General features: G+C 37.3%; 1 protein-coding gene across 4 annotated transcripts in view; it reads right to left on the bottom strand.

Moving 5' to 3' along the window:
* Positions 1-21,396, bottom strand: part of FRK (fyn related Src family tyrosine kinase) — a 163,196-nt gene that overhangs the window by 119,402 nt on the left and 22,398 nt on the right. For 2 of the 4 annotated variants that reach the window (XM_063813369.1, XM_063813370.1), the window contains exon 2: positions 3,095-3,724. In XM_063813369.1, the coding sequence (XP_063669439.1) occupies positions 3,095-3,438 (344 nt within the window). In that variant the 5' untranslated portion in view covers positions 3,439-3,724. Of the gene's footprint in view, positions 1-3,094; positions 4,055-21,396 lie in introns of those variants that run through there. The other 2 variants (XM_518702.8, XM_063813368.1) reach the window with 2 other exon arrangements.

A 21,396-nucleotide genomic window follows, 5' to 3' on the forward strand; every position in this document is an offset into this window, starting at 1 on the left:
TTCTTGAACTCCTGGACACAGGTGATCCTCCCTAAGCAAAAAAACTTTTTAAACTCTTCGCAGATAAATGATGCTACGTCTAATATTATTGCTGATCATATTGCTTTTTAATCAATATTTTGCAATACTTGAATTTTTTACAATTAAAGCAATGAAATTTAAAGCCATTACTTTTGGTTCTAATATTTATATGTTATTTCCACATCATTATTTTTTATGTGAACTTTATATCTTTAAAAACACCATAAATAAAATATTAAAGAAAGTTCTGATTAATAAGACCCTAAGGGCAAGGTTTTCGAGGGATTTCACATTGAAGATGTTGAAGAAAAAGACTCATCTCTAAAATGAGCTAGGAATAAATTCAAGTCGAAGATAAGATAAATCTAATGATTCTTCATAAAGACAAAATAAATCTTCAAGAATTGGTTTATTATATCACTTAGTGGAAGATATTCAGTAAAGGTGAAAAGCATTTCTAAGTGGGATAAGAATTAGTAAATTGGGCTTTTTAAACGATAGTTTGTTTTTCAACATCTCTACTTCCAAGTATAAAAGAAAACAAACTGCAAACTAAAGCCTTAAACTAATTTTCCCTGGCACCAATAACTCCAGAAGTATTTGCAGTTTCTTCTTACAGATGCACATCAAAAGTGAAGACATAAAAACACAAATACTAACATACATTGCATTAAACTGGTCTAATTAGGAATTAGATGACAGCTTTCATTGGTTTCCCATTGCCTACTCAACCCATACATGTGGATATAAACAATAATCTTTCCTTAAGTCTACCTACTGAGCTCATGATTTTAAAAAATTACGTTAATTTTCACAGCATTCAGGAGAAAAAAATAGACTTTTGAAAAAACTCACTGAAGAAAAAATATTAAAATAAGTTGTTTTTATATAATTCTTCAAGTGTTAAAGTACTGTGTGAGCCACTTGGACACACTCAGGCGGAAGGCTGTTCAGTAAAAATCGCTTCTATTTGAGATGGAGGGGAATTCTAGAAGCTACAGCTACTTGCACTAAGAGTATTGAAGCAATTTTGCCTTACGGTGACAAGAAACTTCAGAAGTAAGCCAGGTTCACAGGTGAAGACCATGGTGTGCACTTAAAAGAAAACAAGTAGCCTGTTCCAGCCAGGAGGCAGAGTGGCAGCATTTTCTGGGCATCATGTTTTTTATTCCAGTGGATGTGAAGATCCCAAGGAAAGCTAACTACAGAGATCTAGAATGGTACTGACAGGTAGGAATGCTGCTGAGAACCAATTCCAAGAAGAAAGGTCAAGGTAATGTGCAGAGGGAAAAAATATTATTGGCTACAAATGACTCTGAGAATCAAAAATAGCCATAATAATTTAGTTGCCTTATTTTGTGTTTGTAGGCGAAGAAAATCTAAATTAATAAGAACACTGCTCTCAAGCCTTTTACCCAGAATATGATACCTTCAGATTGCTTGACTTGTTTCAGTCAATTTGCTTTCTTCAGCATTTCTAATATAGTCAAGCATGAATGTAACTGAACCACTACATATGAACATAAGAGCTCCTGTTCCCAGATAGTCAGGAAATCCATTGGTCATGGCAACCCCAGAGAGTTGCAGATGAGGAAATTGAGGTCCTAAGTAGTTATATGAGTTGAATATATTTAAAACTAACAGATTATGAATTCAAGGCATGAAACATTAATATATTATTATTATAATATACATGTTATGCCAAATATAAAATATGCATAATGCCATACAGGACATAGAAATCATAAAGTAGTGAAAACAGATAAATGCACATAAGTGTATCCAATATATAAAGATATTTCCTGTAGATTATCACAGAAAGCAAATGTTCACACAGGTGATTTTCCCACTTGATAACTGATCAATTCCATTCATTAAAAGTATATTTCAATTCATTTCTATTTAAGCATAAATTAAGACCCTTCTAAACATTTATAGGTTCTTGGTGTTGAAAAGAATCTCAAAACTCAAAAATCGTCAAACCTCCCTTCATATAAAAAAAAAAAAAAAAAAAAAGAAACCATTCTATAAAATGAGTCCATTTTTTGAAAGACATTCCCAGTCTAAGGTTTCACTGGATTCAGGAAGCAATGAGATCAGGGCCAATGACAGTCTCCATTTGCTTCCCAACCCACCAGACCCCAAGTATCCATTGTCAAGACTATGTTTTATCCACTTTGTATTCAGTCACTACTAGAATAATCTCCTTTACCCTCCCCAACTCACCAGGCCCACTACTGTCTATGCCTGGCACTTGGAGGGGTGGTAGGTGGGTGGATGGATGGATGGATGGATGGATGGGTGAATAAGTACATAAAAACTTTCCTCTTTTGTTGCACTATAATTCATATTTCATTCAAATACCAGGATAAAGTCTTTGTCTCCTCTTCAAGGAGTTGTTGTCCTTTTTCCTATCAAAATTTACCAAATGTCTGTAGCTGGCCAGTTTCTAATCATAATAAAAACCAAAAGATATCATAATTTGGGTAGCATATCTCAGGATCTGGGAATTAAAAAAAAATCTATATCATGATGTCACTGAGAACATTAGTATCTTCTAAGTGTTGTCTTCTACATTAGCCCTGTATATTCCCATCAGAATGAAAGGGATTAGGATTAGAGCTAGGGCTAGAGTTGATATATTACCCTGGAATGTTTCAAAAGTTTTTTTTAAAAAAAAGGATCTGAAGTTTAGATTTGAGAATATCATTAAGGGAAGTCTTATAATTTACCTTCAAACAAAATGCAATTTTATTGTTAAAGTGAGGCATGAGTTATTTTACAGCCAAAGAGAAGGTACAGTATTAAACACATCCTTTGTTTATTTTGAAAATACACCCTGGACCTGTGGGTGTACATACTGTAATTGAAGTCATCTCAACAACAATTACTGGCCAGTTTCACACTCACTTAGCGGGGGAGGTGTGTTTCAATTAGTGGTTTCTTGCCAGTACTTCCTCATACTTTTTAGGCAACTCTTTGGACATTAGGGGGTTGTAGAGAAGTAGAAAGGAAAACTCATTACCCAGCCCTCAGAGAGTTCAGAAATTAAGTATAAGTTTGTACTACTCACGGCTCTGCCTGTAGGCTTCTGTCCTCAGCCACGTAGTTAGAAGGAATATAGCCTTGTAGTTGCTGACTGGAGCCATCTTGTCTTTTCTCCAAGTGTCTGGCAAACCACCAGCCCTCATGCAAAGTGTCCAGAACTTGAAGTTTGTCACCTGCTCGGAAGCTCAAGTCCTCAGCAGTCCGAGCCTGGTAATCAAACAAAGCCACAAAGTAGTGGCCATGCCTCTGTGACTGGGGAGAGCAATGGGCCCCTGGATTTTCAATCACGGTTGACTTGTCTGCCTCCGTGGACAAACAGGGGAGATAGGGTTCTAGGTACTCCCAGAGCCTCTGACAGATGTTGCTCATTGTGCCTTGGTGGGGAGAAGAGGAGCAGGGCTTCTCCCTCTCCCCTTAGTCTCTGCGATCCACCTTCTCTTCCTTCACCAGGCAACTTTGAAGTCAGCACCAACTCACCATACTTCGGAGAGTATGCAAAGTCCCGTTTCAGATCAGTCCAGCAGCTGGGTTGCAGCAAGTCCTACCTGGAGAGACTTACCGGCTTGCTTTCTGTGGCTGGAGGTGCTACCCCGAGGCAAAACTGAGCAGGAGCTGGGCAGCTGCTCACTAGGAAGGTGTCTTTTCTTCTTATCTGCTTAAGAATCCCACAACAAAAATAAAATAAAATTAAAAGGGCTTTATTTAGACAAATATCTGAGAACAGAATGGTGCCATCTTGCCTTTTGTCCCAATAAAAAGTTAGCAAGAGGAAGCTACTAACCCCTGGTAAAACCTCCACGTCTTGCTTTCGCCAGGAGCTCTCCCCGTTTCAAGTCTGTTCCTGTCTTTCGACCAGTCCGGATCTGGACGGCTCTCTCCTTTTTGCTAATGAATAACCAACCAGCAGAGGCTGTTGCCTTTAACATTCTGAGCTATGAACAGACTGTAATAATTTCCCCTTACTTCCTGGTTTCTTTCTGTCTGTGATCTAAATGGGATTCTGACCTCTTTACCCCTCCCATCTCCCACACCCAAGATAGACCAGATCCTTTACCAAACTGTTAAAGCAGCCGCTAAAATCTATATTCCTTTTGTTTCATCCTGGAGAAACAGGCTAGCCCAGGTAGCTTTTTGTCTTGCTATGTTCCCAGCACTGAAATTCACGGCAGAGATTTTTTTCCCTGACAAATAGGAGTAGAATTGTTTTGCCACCACTAAGGGAAATTTAAAAAGGCAAATTAAAGTATTTAGGTATTTCTTGTCAGACACAGAGCAATTGGAAAAGAACCATCAAGTCACTCCCTTTTCTCATTACCAAGAATAGATTTTAATAGCTTCAAAGAATAGTCACAGTCTGGAAAAGTAAGAAAGCAGCTGACTAAAATGCTGAGAACCCAAAATGTTGCTTTTTCCCATAGACATTTAATTTCCTATCCTTCAAGTACTATTTGGGAAACACACACACACACACACACACACACACACACGCTACACACCAACTAGGTGACCAGTAGAGAAAAAAAGAGTAGAACAGAAAAAGAGCTCTTTGCACACTGCTGTGGGGGCTCTTTCTGCTAAACTTTGACCTCCAGATCTATGCTAGTTCTTACTAACTAACTTGCAAAGAACTCAGGAACTAATGAGACTGACATCAGGACAGCCATCTCTAGACAGGCAGTGGTTTTTGCTTGACCTTCCCTAGTTCAGAGCAGCTGTCTCACAAATATGTGCCCTGGCAAAAACAGCCGGGCAATGAGTCTGGCAGATCAACGTACGGTCATTTATACTAGTAGACAGCATTGCAAACTTGTTTATGATGTGTCACTGATCTCTCTATAAGACTTTTTTTAAATTTCTTTCTTAAAAACAATCTTTCTAAATGTTGTGAGACCCTTGAACCTGGCTAACCTATTCCTAGTACAAGCTCATAACTTCTGTTCTTTTTCAAATTGCAAGGCATTTAGTAATCAGAATAATCAAACTCAAGAAAAAGGAAGAAAGAAAGGAAGAAAGAAAGAAAAGAAAGGAAAAGAAAGAAAAGAAAGAAAGAAGGAAAGAAAGAAAGAAAGAAAGAAAGAAAAAGAAAAGAAAAAGAAAATCAGAGAACCATGGCATCAGCCCAACCTGCTATTATTTTGTGCAAAAATCAGTCCATAGCAGTGGACAGATCAATTGGTTAAAATAAAATCTTGTGTTATGCTCCCAAGTTTCTCCAATTGTCTTTGGAGTCAGAGTACACATAACAAGTTGACAGAAGTAGAAAAGCCAAAAGCTGAGCCAAATTTTTGTTGTTGCTGTTGTTGTTTTGTTTTATAATTATATGAGACCTAAAATAGACTGTATATGTAATTTCATATTATATACAAAACAGAAAATATATAATACCAAATGACCATAAAGGATATTTTGTTCCAAATACAATAATGGATGTAAAAGCATAGGATTCTATTAATGCCCCAACAGAGGCACAGATGCTGAAGTCTTCCCTGAGACATCTACATGATCTAAAAATGAAAAAAAAAAAAAGAAAAGAAAAGAAAGAAAGATTTGGAAGCAACCTGAGAGATGTATTCAAACCCAATTTGTAAGTGGGGTTTTAGATTTTTGAATTGTCGGGGTTCTAAATTCAGATATACCTTTACTATAGTTATGACAAGGCATTCTGGAAAAAGACAAAGCAGCAGACCTGCACACCACAGTCATTGAGCAAGTGAGTGAAATTCAAAAAGCAGCCAACCATCCAAAGATGTCAGGTGAGCAATGGCCTGAGAACGCAGAGCTGAGGGGTGGAAACACAGAAGGTTTCTTTGTGTCCATAGTACCAGAATTCTCCAGTCACTCAATCTCAAAGTCTTGCAGTCATCTTTCGTTTGCTCCCTGGTTTCTTTGAGCTAATCAGTCACTGAATTCTGCTCAGTCTTCCTTTTCATTTATTCCACAAACTTTTTTTTAAGCTCCTTCTGAGCGACAGCTGGGCACCAGACAGAAAACAGAATATTCTTTCCTAGATTATTCCAGAGGCCTCCTAACTGATCTCCCTTCCTCCAGCTTATTCCCATCTCTGGCTCATCTTGCACACCAAGATGAGTGGTGTTCATAATAGTTTATAGAGTAGTTTTTATAATAGTAACAATGACTGAGGTGATAAGTCATTCCCAGTCATTACTAGTAAGAGTAGCTATCTGTTTGGAAAGCTTTCTATGTGCCAGGCACTGTACTAAGAATGTTAGAAATAACATCCAGGAATTCTACTCCAGGGTATGTATCCAAAAGATTTGAAATCAGGAAGTCTGAGAGATATTGAACTCCTATGTTTATTGCAGCACTATTCAAAACAGTCAAGTTATGGAATCAATCTGAGTGTTCATCAATTGATGAATGGACAAGAAAATATGGTATATATACACATTAGAATCCTATTCAGCCTCAAAGAAGCAGGAAATCTTGTCATTTGTGACGACATGAATGAACCTGAAGGACTTTATGCTAATGAAATAAACCAGACATGGAGGCAAATACTGCATGTTCTGACTTATATGTGGAAGCTAAAAAAAAAAAAAATCCAACACATAGAAGCAGAGTGCAGAATGGTGGTTACCGGAAGCTGGGGAATCAGGGGAATGGGGAGATGTTGGTTGAGGGGTACAATGTTTCAGTTAGACAGGAGGAATAAATGATAAGTATTCCATTCGAGACTGTGGATATGTTAATTAGCTTGAGTCAATAATTCTACACTGTATACATGTATCACAGCATTACTTTGTACCCCATAAAATATACAATAATAATTTGTCAATATCAGGTAAAAATAAGAGAATGTTACAAATAACATATCATTTAATTCTCACCAAATAAAAAACAATGCCTACAAAGAAGGTAGTATTTTTTTTTTTTAAAGTATTTTAGAGAAGAAACTGAGGCTGAAAGGCTAGGTAATTTGTCCAAGGTCACACGGCCACCAAGTGGCTAACCCTGAGTAACACTCTGTTCTCAATCTGACTCCAGAGCCTGAGAGTATAAATCCTCAGTTTTGCTGACTCTAAAAATATCTGATATTATTCTTCTATGTAAAATTCTGGAAGAACCTCCAACACATTTGGAATAAACCTTAGTTCTTCAGCATGATACACAAGGCCCTGCTAACTTCTCCAATCATGGTTCATCACTCCTGCACACAGGTCCTGTGACATAGTTCGCCAAATGACCAGCAGTTCCCTGCTGCACCTCTGCATCCTCCTCTACCTGCTCCCCTGATGACTTCCTTGTCATTTTTCTAGGTTGGGTTCAGGCGATGCATGAATATACATGAAAGGCCTCTATGCACCCCTAAATTCTGGCAGAAACTTCTACTTGGTTTGTGGTTGAGCCCCTCTTTGGTTTTCCAAGGAGAACTGAATTCCCTTCTCTGAACCTTTAGTGTCTTGTACAATGTCCATTATGTAAATAATAAATATTTGATGAATTAAATAATTAACACAGAAATAAAGAAAAAGAAACAGTGTGGGAGAGACAGAGATAAAAATGGGGAGGAAATGGAGGCAGGAAGAAACAATTGGGGAGAGATAAACATTTATGTGAATATTCATGATTGAGAGTGAAAGTTCTATAGTGTGAAAAGAGCCAGGAGCACAGAGGAGAGAATACATTCTGTCTATTGTTTCTCAGTCCCTTCCTTTCCTCTCTTATTGTTCCCTGAATGTTAGATTCCTTTGCCAGCCTCCTAACCCAGTTTTCCTGCCTGGAGTCAATTTTCTTCTCATCCTTATAGCAAATTGCCACCATATTAATCTTAATCACTCTCCTACACAATAACCTTCAACAGATCCTCATTGCCTGGAAGATATGACTTGGAATTCAAGGCTAAGGAATTTGTACTTTATCCAAACTTTATCAGATGTACCCTTTCAACACCCCCTCCATTATGGCTTTATGTTAGCCAAACTGGTTTATTAGATCTCCCATATGCCTCATCTGTTCCCACATCTGATCCTGTATCCTTTGCCATTCTTTTACTCAGTATTCCTTCCACTGCTAACTTCCCCTCCCAGTAAGTCTACTTACTCCTGCCTGCATTTCAAGGTCTGAATAAAAATCCCTCACCTCCTTAGACCTTCCTTAACCATTCCATCCAAAAATCACTTCTGTCTTCCTTGAATTTTCTAGCTCCCACAATCCCCACTCCTAATATACACAATATTAAATGAATTGAACCATGCTCCTATACCTGGTATGCTGAATACTGCTACAGAAAATCCAACAGCTATTCAGTTTTATACCAGGATGAATTAATGATCCCCAAACCCTGCTAGGCCTCAGCACTAGGGCTTAGAGAGAGTTATCATAAAGGAAAATTGGACTCTGTCTCCCCAACTCACACAGTAACATATTCCCCCACACATAGAAAAGAGGATTATGGCCTAGGGAGCCATAAAAAATAAAAACAAAACTCTCCACCACATAGTCTTCCTCCAAACTCTTGCTGTGAACCCACATAATCTGCAAATGTGCACTTCTTCTGCATACCTGTTGACCTTTGCTCAATCCCCTTCTTTTGCCTGATGTGATGACCCCAACTTCTCTCCCTTTTCCTACATTAACCATCTTCCAACTTATTTGCCAGATAAATATGGGTTCTTGTCTATCTTTTAAGAATCGAATAAAATATCTCTGTCTTTATTAATTCTTTCCCAACTACTTCATTAGACAGAATTGACCACTCTCTCATTTGTGCCCTCCCAGCATAACCTATACCCATTTTTGTCATTTATTCCATGTGTGATTCTGAACTCTTTATGTACTTAATGTAGTGTTCTTTTGTTCCTATATTGACACAATGCCTAACACTTAATGGACACTCAATAAATATATGTTGAGTGAAATCTAATGAATGTCATTCTCCTAGAACACAGTTTATTATATCTTATGTAGTCTAATATCTGCTTATATGTAATTGTGTTGTTTCCCCAAGCATATTGCCCTGTCTTTGAAGACAAGTTTATGTCTTATATTTCTCTGTATCACAAGGAAAATCTAGAATCTGTCCTATGCATAGGAAGTCTCCCTACTTTCACTCTTGTTCGATTGCAATTGTGATGTTTAATATTGAGTGTCAACTTGATTGGATTGAAGGATGCAAAGTATTGATCCTGGGTGTGTCTATGAGGGTGTTGCCAAAGGAGATCAACATTTGAATCAGTGGGCTGGGGAAGGCAGACCCACCCTTAATCTGTTGGGCATCACCTAATCGGCTGCCAGCAAATAAAAAGCAGGCAGAAAAACATGAAAAAGCGAGACTGGCCTAGCCTCCCAGCCTACATCTTTCTCCTGTGCTGGATGCTTCCTGCCTCGAACATCAGACTCCAGATTCTTCAGTTTTGAGACTCGGACTGGCTCTCCTTGATCCTCAAGCTTGCAGGCAGCCTATTGTGGGAACTTGTGATCATGTAAGTTAATACTTAATAAACTCCCCTTTATATATATATGTGTGTGTGTGTGTGTATGTGTGTGTGTATCCTATTAGTTCTGTCCCTCTAGAGAACCCTAATACAGCAACTTATTCTCCAAATGGCAGCCAAAATAATCTTTGTATAATATCAATCAGATCTGTGTTTTTCAATAGCTTCCCATTGCACTTATGAATTCCAAATTCCTTATCTTCAGAAATAAGGCTCTGCTGGGGCTGTCTCCAGCCTGTCCCTTCCCTCCATCTGGCACCACTCTTCTGGCTCTCTATGGGCCAGCCACAGTGGCCACCTTTCTGTTCACCACGGCAACAGCCAAGCCCTTTTTTCTGACCATGGATTCTTTCTCACTATTCTTCTAATCAACAACATTCTTGTCCAGATTCTTCATTTGGATGGATCTTTCTGTTCTCAACCTAAATAATGTATCATTAAAAAGGTTACCCCTAACCACTCTGTCTAAAGTAGCAAAACTACCCAACCTAGCTTCTCTCTTAGCATGTCTCATGGGTTGAATTGTGTCCTCCAAAAGGATATGTTGAAATCCTAACCCTCAGCACTTCAGAACGTGACTTTATTTGGAAATACGGTCTTTACAGAAGTAATCAAGTTAAAATGAATTCATCAGGGTGAGCCCTAATCCAGTATGACAGGTGTCCTCATAAAAAGGGAAAATTTGGACACAGACAGGCACAGAAACAACACCAAGCAAAGATACACAGAGAGAAGCCCAGCCATGTGAACAGAGTAATGCATCTGCAGGCCAAGGAATACCAGCAAACACCAGCAGCTAAAAGAGGCTAGCTATAGAGCATGGCACTGCTGACAACTTGATTTCAGACTTCTAGCCTTCAGAACTATGGAAGAATAGAGTGCTGTTGTTTTAGGCCACTCAGTCTTTGGTACTTTATTACAGCAGCCCAAAGGAACTATTACAGCATGTCACTATTTTTATTTTTATTTTTATTTATTTATTTATTTATTTTTTCCAGCACTCATCACACTCTGTACTTATGTCTTCTATTTATTTGCCTACTGAGTACAGTCTCCTCTACTAGAAAATGTTCCAGTGAGATGGCGGCTTCATCTACCCTCTTCACTGCTATGTCCCTAGAGCTTAACCTGTTATAGGCAATCAACCAATAATCATTACATAATGGTAAAAATAACAAAAAACATTTTTATTGATAAAATAATATCACTACAAATGCAGTAGATACAAAGACACTGCTATTTCAGTGGAAAATTCCTATTTCTAGAAGGAAAGTTGGGGCCACTTATACTAATTGTAAGAGTCTTGTTGTTGTTGTCATTGTTTTCTATAATAGAACAAAGTGAAATATCTCTAAAGATTATTTTATACCAAAGGCTGAATGATAATGTCTGGCTACTACTGCTGAGAGGCTGATGATGGGATTTATGTTTTTCTGAGGTTTAATGGAAACTTTTTCAGGCTTCATCTGTCTTCCATGATGCCATTAAATAAGCAGACCGCAAACAATTTCATCTTATCCCTTGGACTTGAGTCTTGGCATCAGCTTAATCTTTTATTCTCTTCCAGACAAAATTTAGATACTTCCTTTGGCTATAATACAGCTTGGTACCTTGGGATTCTCCATCTCTTTCATCTTAACCTTCACCAATTCCTCTTTTAGTCATCTCTTGTAGGACCAAACACTAGCCTGACACTAGGGGAAATGACAAGAATCTGTTAAAATGAAAGGAAATGAAATATGGAGCTCTTTAGTTATAATCAGAGGAAAACAATGATGATGATCATGATGATGATGAAAAGATGGCCTTCAATATTTGCAGCAGATGGTAACAACTTAATTCTAAATTTATTCCAGTTTTCTTGGCCAAAGAATATAATCCTCAGACTGGAAAAAGAAGACCAGACATATGTGAGTGAGTCTTGGAATTTAAAGAAAAGCAATGACTATTAGAAGCCAATATGGGCTTAAAAAGAAAAAAAAAAAAGATGCCGAATTAACCTCAATTTCCTTTTTCATATAGAATTACTATTGTAAATAAAAATTGTTTAATTACTTCAGAACTTAGAAGACATCAAAACCAAATGCTGTATTTTACAACTGGTTCTATCTAACCAGCTGAAACCGTTGAAGAACATGAATTTTGAGGTGTGTTGGCATGCCATGTCCTTAATATCCATAACTGTAGCAGTTTTCCTGACCAATCATGACGGACTACATTAAACATCCAGCCAACATGGGATGCTGGACTCATTCTCTCCTACACAGAAGGTGTGTTTTCAATACTTACAGAGCATAATCATGAAACCCTATTTCTATATTTGAAAACCCATGAATTTTACCCTCAATAAACTACAGCTACTCAGTGAATTTCTTTACTGATCTGAGTTCCCTTACTTGCAAGTATATCAATTCAGGTTTAAAAAAAAAAAACTTTTTAAAGCTTTTTGTTTCATTCTTTGGCACTGTCAAAGACACAAAATAGGCACAGTATATCTAGATTTCAGTAAGATACTGAAAAAAATGATCTAGCAATATCCGCAAATGGGATTAGAGAACTTGCTTTCCAAAAAGACTGAATATTCTTGTATATGCAATCTCCCAGAAGCAGCTGATAAGCCTTTCCTAAAATATAGTTATCCATGGTTTACCCAGGTGATTTGTTCTTGCCTATTAAGCAGACAATTCATCAATCAAGATTCACATCTACCTAGCAGCAACATTATTTTAGCAATGCCACAGAGCCTCTCTAATCTGTTAGACACTATCAAATTTCCCCAAAATAACAGAAAATAGAAGCACCTGAAGTCTCTGAGGACTTTTTTCTCAAGAATTTCTCTTTTGATATTTCACCAAGTTTGGGATACAAAATTTGTGGCTGGGCTGACTGAACATGAGGATATGTAGTATGACGGCATAGTTCTTACTGTTCATCTTCAAGTTTCTTGGCTAATTCCAAACTCTATGTGCAAAGTAAGATGAGCAGAGTCATGCCTCTCTTGCAGTTAACTCCTATGAAAATATTTACATTATTCAATATTACTGTGAAAAAAAAATTTTTTAAACTTTCATTTGTCCAGGCATGGTGGCTCACACCTGCAATCCCAATACTTGAGGGGGCTGAGGTGGGAAGATCACTTGAGGCTAAGAGTTCTAACCAGTTTAAAAACTAAAAATCAATCTCACTTGGTTTTCCTAGAAGGTCTTATCCAGGCATAAAAGTGGATTAATTCTGCTTAGTTTCGTAGATCAAACAAAAAAGGATGAATATGAATGTCATTCTGCACTAGAGCAGGGGAAAACAAAAAGGATTCAGGCTGGTGAGACCTGCAGATGGTCAGGGGAAATTCCTTGGGGATTTGGGCTTCCTCCTGTCTCTCTCACCTTTGACACAAAGCATCACAAACCACCCAGGGATCCTGTAAAAACTTGGATTCTAATTCAGTAGATCTGGAGTGAAGTCTGACAGTCTGCCTTTTTAACAAGCTCCCAGGTGATGTCCATACTGCTGATCTTAGGACCACAGTTTGTGCGGCAGGAATTTAGTGACTCAATTTATAGCTTGGTTCTCTGAGTGAGAGACATCAGCAAATCCTCACTATCACCCACGTTTGAAAGCATGATCATCTAATCCCTTGGATTTTTCACTTTGAAAAAATATTTTAAAGACCAACTTATCTAATTATCTCATTTTAGAATGAAGAAAACAGCCCATTATTTAAAAAAAAAAAAAACAACCTGCTAAAGTGACTTGCTTTAGGTCACAGCTATTAGTGAAGATAAAATCAGAAATAACCAACCCTGTACAAGAGAATCTTCTCTTTACCACACAGCTGCTTCTTCTCAAAAACTCCAGTCAAAAGCAGATTCTGGACAATTCTTGGCTAGCATAGGTGGCAGGGTTAGGGGGCTGCATGGGTAAAGAACTCAGTGAGTGGAAGAAGAAAAGTATGTGGCCAAAGAATATTTTTACATAGAATGTGACCCATACAAGATTCCAGGACTGGGATCCCAGGCTCCTGATTCTCAGTCTAGGTTTATCTTGTGCTAACAACAATGTATTTTGCATCCTTTGAATTATGATGTCCACAAATCATATAACCTGAACCATGGGCTTTCCTTTCTCGGAATGCTGCATTTATGATGCAGCTTTTGCAAAATCTCAATAGTATTAACAAAATCCTAATGCAAGAAGAAGAAAAAAAAGTCATATATCCAATCAGTATTTTCCAGTTAAAAGACATATGTAATAGGTTAATTTCTATCACCCATGTTGTAAAACTTTTAGTCATTAGCAACAACAAATGTACCGTTTCTTACTTATATATACATGGTCTTTTATAGAAACAAAGAAAAAAATTCTTATGACAAAGTTTCCAGATTTAGATTTTTCCTATGTCTATGCCAAGAAATTGGATAGAGCTTCAAGAATCTCTTGTCCTGCTAGGCCTTTTTTTGTCTCTTGATACATAAGAAGTATACTTGGCATTTTTTATTTTGATATTGGACATTTTTAAGTACCTGGTATTTTAATAACTAAGTTCATAATAATGATGTTTTAGCAATGTTTTTATTGAAAATCTGTTAAACTTATAATGCATATTGTCATCTATGGCACACAAGTAATTGGTGCCCTGGGCCTTGGAAGATAAGAGTAGCTCATTTTGGAAAAGTAACTGAGTCTTAGGGGCTTATTATTTCCTGGTGAATCATCAAAGTAAACATGGTCAGTATATAATAAAAGCCTATTACAAGGCAGTTTGCTTTTCCTCAAAGTTAAACCACAAGTCATACCTTGTTGCCTATGTACATAATGATATGTATGCATTTGGTTCACTTTAGCACAGAAAGTCTGTAATATGTGCTCTACTCATCTTCACAAAGGAAGGTATTCGCTACTGGTTGACTGTACACATTTTCACACCTTCACAGTCAATAGAAATTTCAGAATATCAAAGAAAATATATGAATTGAGTTATAAATCCACTCAACAAACCTAGCCCTACATTTACAGAATGTGAAAAACTTTATCATTCTCCACTTTTGCCTCCAGCAAATGTGCCATCTTCAGCCACTGGAGGTCATCTGCTGAAACTTCATTGCCCAGTTCGTATCAGATGCAATCAGAATTTGTTTGATGACAAAAACACTTATCAGCTAGTCTGTCAGTGCTTTAAAAAAAGATTAAACCACATGTCATTAATAGACCAATTAAAGGAAGCACACTCTGGTGTGCCTGCCTATTAAAAATTATTTATTTCAGTAGTCCTTGAGGCTTACCTCCTTTGCTTCACTGATTCAACAAATATTTATTGAGCTCCTGTGTGTCAGGCACTAGGCTAGTGCTTGGGGATATAAAATTAAATAAAATAAGCATAGTCTCTCCTATACAAGGAGAGTCTCTCACATTGCAAACAAAAATGTGACCAGATAAATATTGTCAGTGCAAAAGGAGGTACAAATCTAAAGAAGCATACATTTGTTTGGAAAGATTGTCTCCCTCTCTGACTACCATAGTAGTTTTCTTCTTTTATAATTTACTCAACACATAATTGTTGAACATCCCCTGCTAGATATCAGGCAGGGTATTTGCTGTTGAGGATGTAGTCATGAAAAGAGGTACAGCCTGTAACCTAAATAGAATTTGTGAAACTACTAGAGCATTAGATAGCATTAGACAAATAGTTGTAGAAATAATTATAACCATCCTGCTAAAGCTAGGAAGCAGAAGTATCAGGTACTATAAGAGGACTATTGCACTCTATTATACACAAGAGTCTTTAGATCTATACTTGTTTCATCTTTGTATCATCCACAGAGCTTGGAAAAGAACATTGAAAAAATTGATTCTTAAATAAATATATGTTGAGTGATTGAGTCCTGAATCTGAGGATGGGGTAAAAAATGTCATTCTTTCTAAATAAAAATATTAATCAAAATGACTTGATGTGGTATTCATTATTGCTGTTCAAAGATATTTCCAGTTCTCATCTTCTAAAATATGGCAGAATTGTACTTTCCTAACCCTTTGAAGATAAGCAAAGACATATGATTTGCTTTGAGTGATGAAATGTTAGAACTGATTACATCACTTCCAGGTTAAATAAACACACACACACACACAAGATACCTTTCAGAGGAAATGTGCAGTTACACGTGTTTCCTTCCCCTACCATGATGACAATGTTCCAGATGAGGGGTGATCTATTAGCCTGCATTGTTGGCTAAGCAAAACATGGAAGAGCTTCCACTGACCTGATAGGTACATATAACCTAATTGAAAAATAACCTTTGTTGTTTTAGGCCTCAGAGAATTAAGGGTTGTTATCCTGTAGGAGTTTAACCTAACCCATACTAACTGATAACCTAGATAAGGTGAGATATCTGTGGAAAGTATAACAGGGAAGAAAAACATCCAAAGAAATAGTAAGTAAACTGCTGGTAAGATTAGCAAAAGGCTTAGGGTGCTCCCTGGAAAATAAAATATCCCTCTGAAATGGATGCTAGAAAATGTAATGTGTTTGCCATGAGGAAGTTTGTTATGTAATTTAAAAAATTTCTTATGTGTATGTGTGACATTTAAAATATTGAAAGAGAAGACTGGCACCAGAAGAATGTATCAGTATGTCTCCACTGTACCCTGATTTTAATTATGAGTTAGTATTGCAGAATTTTGGTAAGAAGAAGAAAGCGTCACACTGGTATATCAAGGTGAGGAGATGATCTGCTTGATACACTCAATTTCTTTATTCAGATTCTCTATGCTCTAAGTAACTTTATTTTCTCTGTCTTGGACTTCGAAATGTGTCTTATCAGCTCTGCCAAGAATACTTCTAATTTTATACTTAGAAATTCAAGAATGGAGCACTAATTCATGTAACAGAAATTTGATGTGCAATGACCTTGACTAGAGAAATATTTATTTTCTTAAGTGATGAGTTTCAGCAATTATTAAGTAATTAAACATCTCCCTAGTACACCAGAAAAATTTCAGTGGAGAAAATCAGTCAGTGATTTACAAATTCTAACTGGAAACAAAGAAATGTATTGAACTTAACAGCAAACAAAATGCATCAATATGTAACAACAATAATAAAATTAATTTAGCAGAAATTATTGTTGAGAACATTAAATAACAAAAGCACTAAACGTATTAAAAATGAATAGGGAAGCAGCAGGTAAGTGATCGCCACTTAAAACTCTCGCAAGAAGCCACTACAGCCCATGACTTATTTTCCTTGTACATATTATGTAGGAAACTATTTTTCAGTTCATGCAATAATACTTACACTCCATTTTTCCATTAAAATGTGCTCATAAGTATTAATCAATTCCCATAACAGCAAAGAGATAGCTAAGAATTATCCAGAGTTGACAGACTGAGAGCTTGAAATGATGTTTGACTATAATGCCAAAGACTGCTGGGGGAATTAATAAGAGCTGACACGAGAGTTCCAAATTCTGGCTCCTGGCTGCTGCCAGGGTGAAGGAAGCTGTGAGCAAGTTAACTTATCCTGTCCTCTGCCCACCACATTGACACAAAGGAGCCAAGAGCACCTGCTTCTAAATTACCCCTGCATGATCAGCAAAGCTACTGCAGACGCTCTTTCTATCTTAGCTCTTGGTGTCTCACAGAGTTAGGTATTTCACTTAGAAAAGATTAAGAAAATCTTCAAATCCATAGTTCAATGACCTGGGTCAAGAAGTCCTCCACAGGTCTGACTTAGAGCTTAAGAAATAATACTGTTATATCCTAAAGCTAAAACCAGGAGACTGGGGGTGACTCATCTGTCTTCATAATGACTAACACCTTTGTTTTCATGCTTTTAATGTTAGGAAGCTTGAGATTTGTACATGGCATACTGGTTACCAGGGACTGAGGGTCTCCAGCTCTGCTGGACTTTCAGTTTTAAAACTGAGGAAGTCCCAGGCAAACCCAAATGGTTGGTCACCCTTCTTCTGGGTAATGAAATATGCCATGCTTCTTCATTTTATGTAACTGATGAAACTAACGTAACCAGTTGTCTTATTTCTTCGAGTAATCAGATATACATGGGGCAAAATTAAATTTGAGCAAACACTTTTAAATTATTTAAAAATATATTTTAGTGAGTTATGGCTACATTTTCATAGATAGCAAAATTTCACTAACAATATTGAAACTGCCATGAGGTAGGACCATCCATATATATCAAAGCCTATACCAAAAACTTGTCTTGAGATTATTTCTTTGCATAGAAGTCAGACGGGAGGAGTCTAATTCCCTTTGTACCATCCCAGGTCCACTTCTCATCTGTGGCCCTCAGCCAACCTACATCACAGGCCTATGAAGGGATGTAAAAAACTTCCTAATGCTCTCCAGTACCATACCAGGGCACAAGAGAATCTGAGGGGCTGCCCTTAGTTTTCTATGTCATGCCTGTCCCTCTGTTGTGCCATGCTGTGTTCCCTTTGACTTTACGCCTTGACATTATGGCCTCCTAGGGTTACAATCTGGGAAGCCAGGCAGCAATATATACTGCTCTGGGACCTATCCGATTCCCCCTCCCTTGTGAGTGCTCAGAGAGAAGGAGAAGGGCAGAGATTAGGGTCATTTCAATCATCCAAGGGGGTTTTCAGCTCTCACCAAGGCCCCTCTGATTCTCTTTTTCCCACTTGCTTGTTGAACTCTTCTCTCCTTTTGGAAGAGAAACCAGTTCTTACATGTCACCATCCACTCTTTCTCCACTGTGAATCATGAACAGATTCTATGCTAGGTCCCAGGCTTTGGCTTCTCTATAATTACTTTCTATTTATGTGACTGTGAGTAAGTATTTCTTTTTAATCTTCTTATGCCCAAGTCCTCATCTGCAAAAATAGGGATAATTATAGTATCTACACCATATGGATCATTGTGAAGATTATATGAGTTAATAGGTATAAAAGGCTTACGAAAATTTTGACACAAAGTAAGCCCCCAAAAAAGCTAATAGTATTTTTGATTTTGGTGTGATTATTCAAATGTAAGCTTAAGAGCTGGGGGGGGAAAAAAAAAACCTGGAACTTTTTTTCCTCCCAGAAGTTGGTACATTTTAAGATGATTGTTTCAGTCAAAGGATCAAAGGCCCACTTTTAAACTCAGGTGAGAAATTAACGCTCTTCATTGGGGTTCTTTTGTGCCCTCCTTTCCCTAGAGACCTAGACCTCAGTCTTTGGCTCTGTTTTTAACAATAAAAAAGTGCCCCCCCCACCACCCACAATTAAGGAGTAAAGGGATGAAATAATACCAGGATGATATTACGGTCCTTTGCTAGCTGTGTGACCTTGGCAAGTGGCATAAATTCTGAGCCCTACACTTTACAGGTGCTCAAAGAAGGCTGTTAAGGCTGGACTGAACAAAGTGAGGAGAGTGACAAGAGGTGACAATGAAAGATAGAGGGATGAGATCTGCAGGGCCTGTAGACTGTAGAACGCAAAAATTTAATGAGATGATAAATGTAAAATTTTGGCACATATCAACTCTTCCCTTAACATTGATTCCTTGCATAACTTGACATTGACTTCTTCCTGGAAATTCCTTCTGCAACACAGAATTTCTCATCTTCATTATTGTTTTCTTAGTGCTCTTCTTGTTTTAAGTATTTTAAATTGAGTCACTTCGTTTATAAATGTCCATTTTCTAAGTGTCTTGCATATCTGTTTCTGTATGAAAACTCTCACCAAAAGTTTATATGATGATTGCCAGATGATAAAAGATTTTTCTGAAATTATTTAAAGGAAATTATTCATTTTTTTCTTACAGTATGTTATGACGGATGTCATATATATGCAACGTATATCAAATTTATTTATGCAAATATAAAATACTAAACAGCAAAGTTCAAAATGATTTATTTTCTTTAAAGTATTTGAAAGTATCCTTTTCTATTGGACCACACTTCCTTTTGTATTTCACATATTTTAATTTCAACTATTGTGTCATTTTCTTGATTTTAAAAATGATTTCACCATTAGATTTTTGCTATCTTTTTATAACAAATGAGAAATTATTATTTTTTTCATCCATTTCAGCCCTTGTAAAAGTATAGCAATGATAAGGAAGCAAAGGGTATGAAATAGCTTATAAACACCTTGCTGAATCGTTCCTGATTGGTCAATGACAGACATGTCTAATATCTTTGTTGCACTTATTTTGAGGATGAAAGCTGATAAGTGAGCTTAACTGCTCAAGGGTCACACATTTCCAACCAATTCTCATGTGTTTTTCTTTGACTAAGGTGGTGCAGTGAGCTGGCTGCACAAATGGCCATGCAGACCCAGGCGGTGTTTATACTTCTGTTGTTCCATGAGTGCCCTATGCACTGATTCTCTAAGTTAAAATAATAATAGTAACAATGCCTTTCACTTTGCTATCAGTTTGAATCTGAACTTGTCCAAGAAAGGTGTTTACCAGATCAAGGAAAGAAGGGTGATAACGTTATAGATTATTTTTATTGTACTCTATCTGCATTATCTTGAAAAATCCATCTCCCAATTCATAAACATTTTCAGTTACCCAAAGATAATTCCGAAGTATTCATATATCAGATTGACTATTCAAAAGATGAAAGAAATGAAAATCAAAAAGTTGTAAGTTCCTACCACATTTAGATTAATGAAGTAATTCATATAGAAATAGAGGTACATTACAAACTCCATTTTACATGTTTTTACCTGTAATGTAGTTACTGTCAGTTAGCTTTATAACAAAATAGAAAAACAGAGGCTTTAGGTTATTTACTGAAGTCACACATCAAGAACCAAGCAGGAATTAGTTCCCAACGCATCCAATGCCGAAGGCTTCATTCCTTTATGATGTTGTGGAAGGAATATTTCGCATAGGGCTTAGCTGTGCCTGTGAAAATGCACCCTAGGACACCAGCCCTTCCCCACCTTGATGGGCCCAGGGTTGCTTTTCCTTTCACAAAAATTACAGTTGACTTCAGCGGCTCCTCAGGTAAAGTGGACTTTAAATCCTATAGCTCCCCACCCAACTCATTCAAATTTGTAATCTGATCCTTGCAGATACACGCACGGTGCTAATTCAGTGTGATCTTTCTCTAAAATATGGCTTCTCTCCTCTGATTTATTTAAACTGTAATTACCCTTAATTTCTTTCTTGATCACATATTCATGTGTACATTACCTTACTCATTGAACAGTTTTTTGAATATTTCCTAAATTCCAGGGACTATCTAAGTACTGGAGAAAGCTTGTGCTTCTTTCTTTCAGAGAAAATGGAGACTCTCCTTTGCTTTATTATAGATCTCGATGTCATCATGCCTATGACCAGACTCCTTTATTTGTTCCAACCCTGCCAGATCAACTAATACTATACAGCAGTTATACAACTGGATGTTGACATGTCTTACAAGACAGTCTAAACATCTGAAAATTGGCCAGGTGCAGTGGCTCATGCCTGTAATTCCAGCACTTTGGGAGGCCAAGGCAGGCAGATCACGTGAGGTCAGAAGTTCGAGACCAGCCTGGCCAACATGGTGAAACCCCATCTCTACTAAAAACACAAAAATTAGCAGGGCATGGTAGCAGGTGGCTGTAATCCCAGCTACTCTGGAGGCTGAGGCAGGAGAATTGCTTGAACCTGGGAGGCGAAGGTTGCAGTAAGCTGAGATCGCACCATTGCACTCCAGCCTGGGCAACAAGAGCAAAACTCCATTTCATAAATAAATAAATAAACATTTGAAAATGAAAATGAGCAAAATGACTTCTTTACTCAGGAGTAGTGTCCCAACTTCTGGACAGCAGTTATGAACGTGGGAGGATTTGTTAGAGGTGTTTAACTTGTTGGATAATATTGTTTTTTATTACTAGGACTAAAGACAATACAATAGTCT

Source organism: Pan troglodytes, chromosome 5 (assembly GCF_028858775.2).
Source record: "Pan troglodytes isolate AG18354 chromosome 5, NHGRI_mPanTro3-v2.0_pri, whole genome shotgun sequence".
Classification (NCBI taxonomy): Eukaryota; Metazoa; Chordata; class Mammalia; order Primates; family Hominidae; genus Pan; species Pan troglodytes.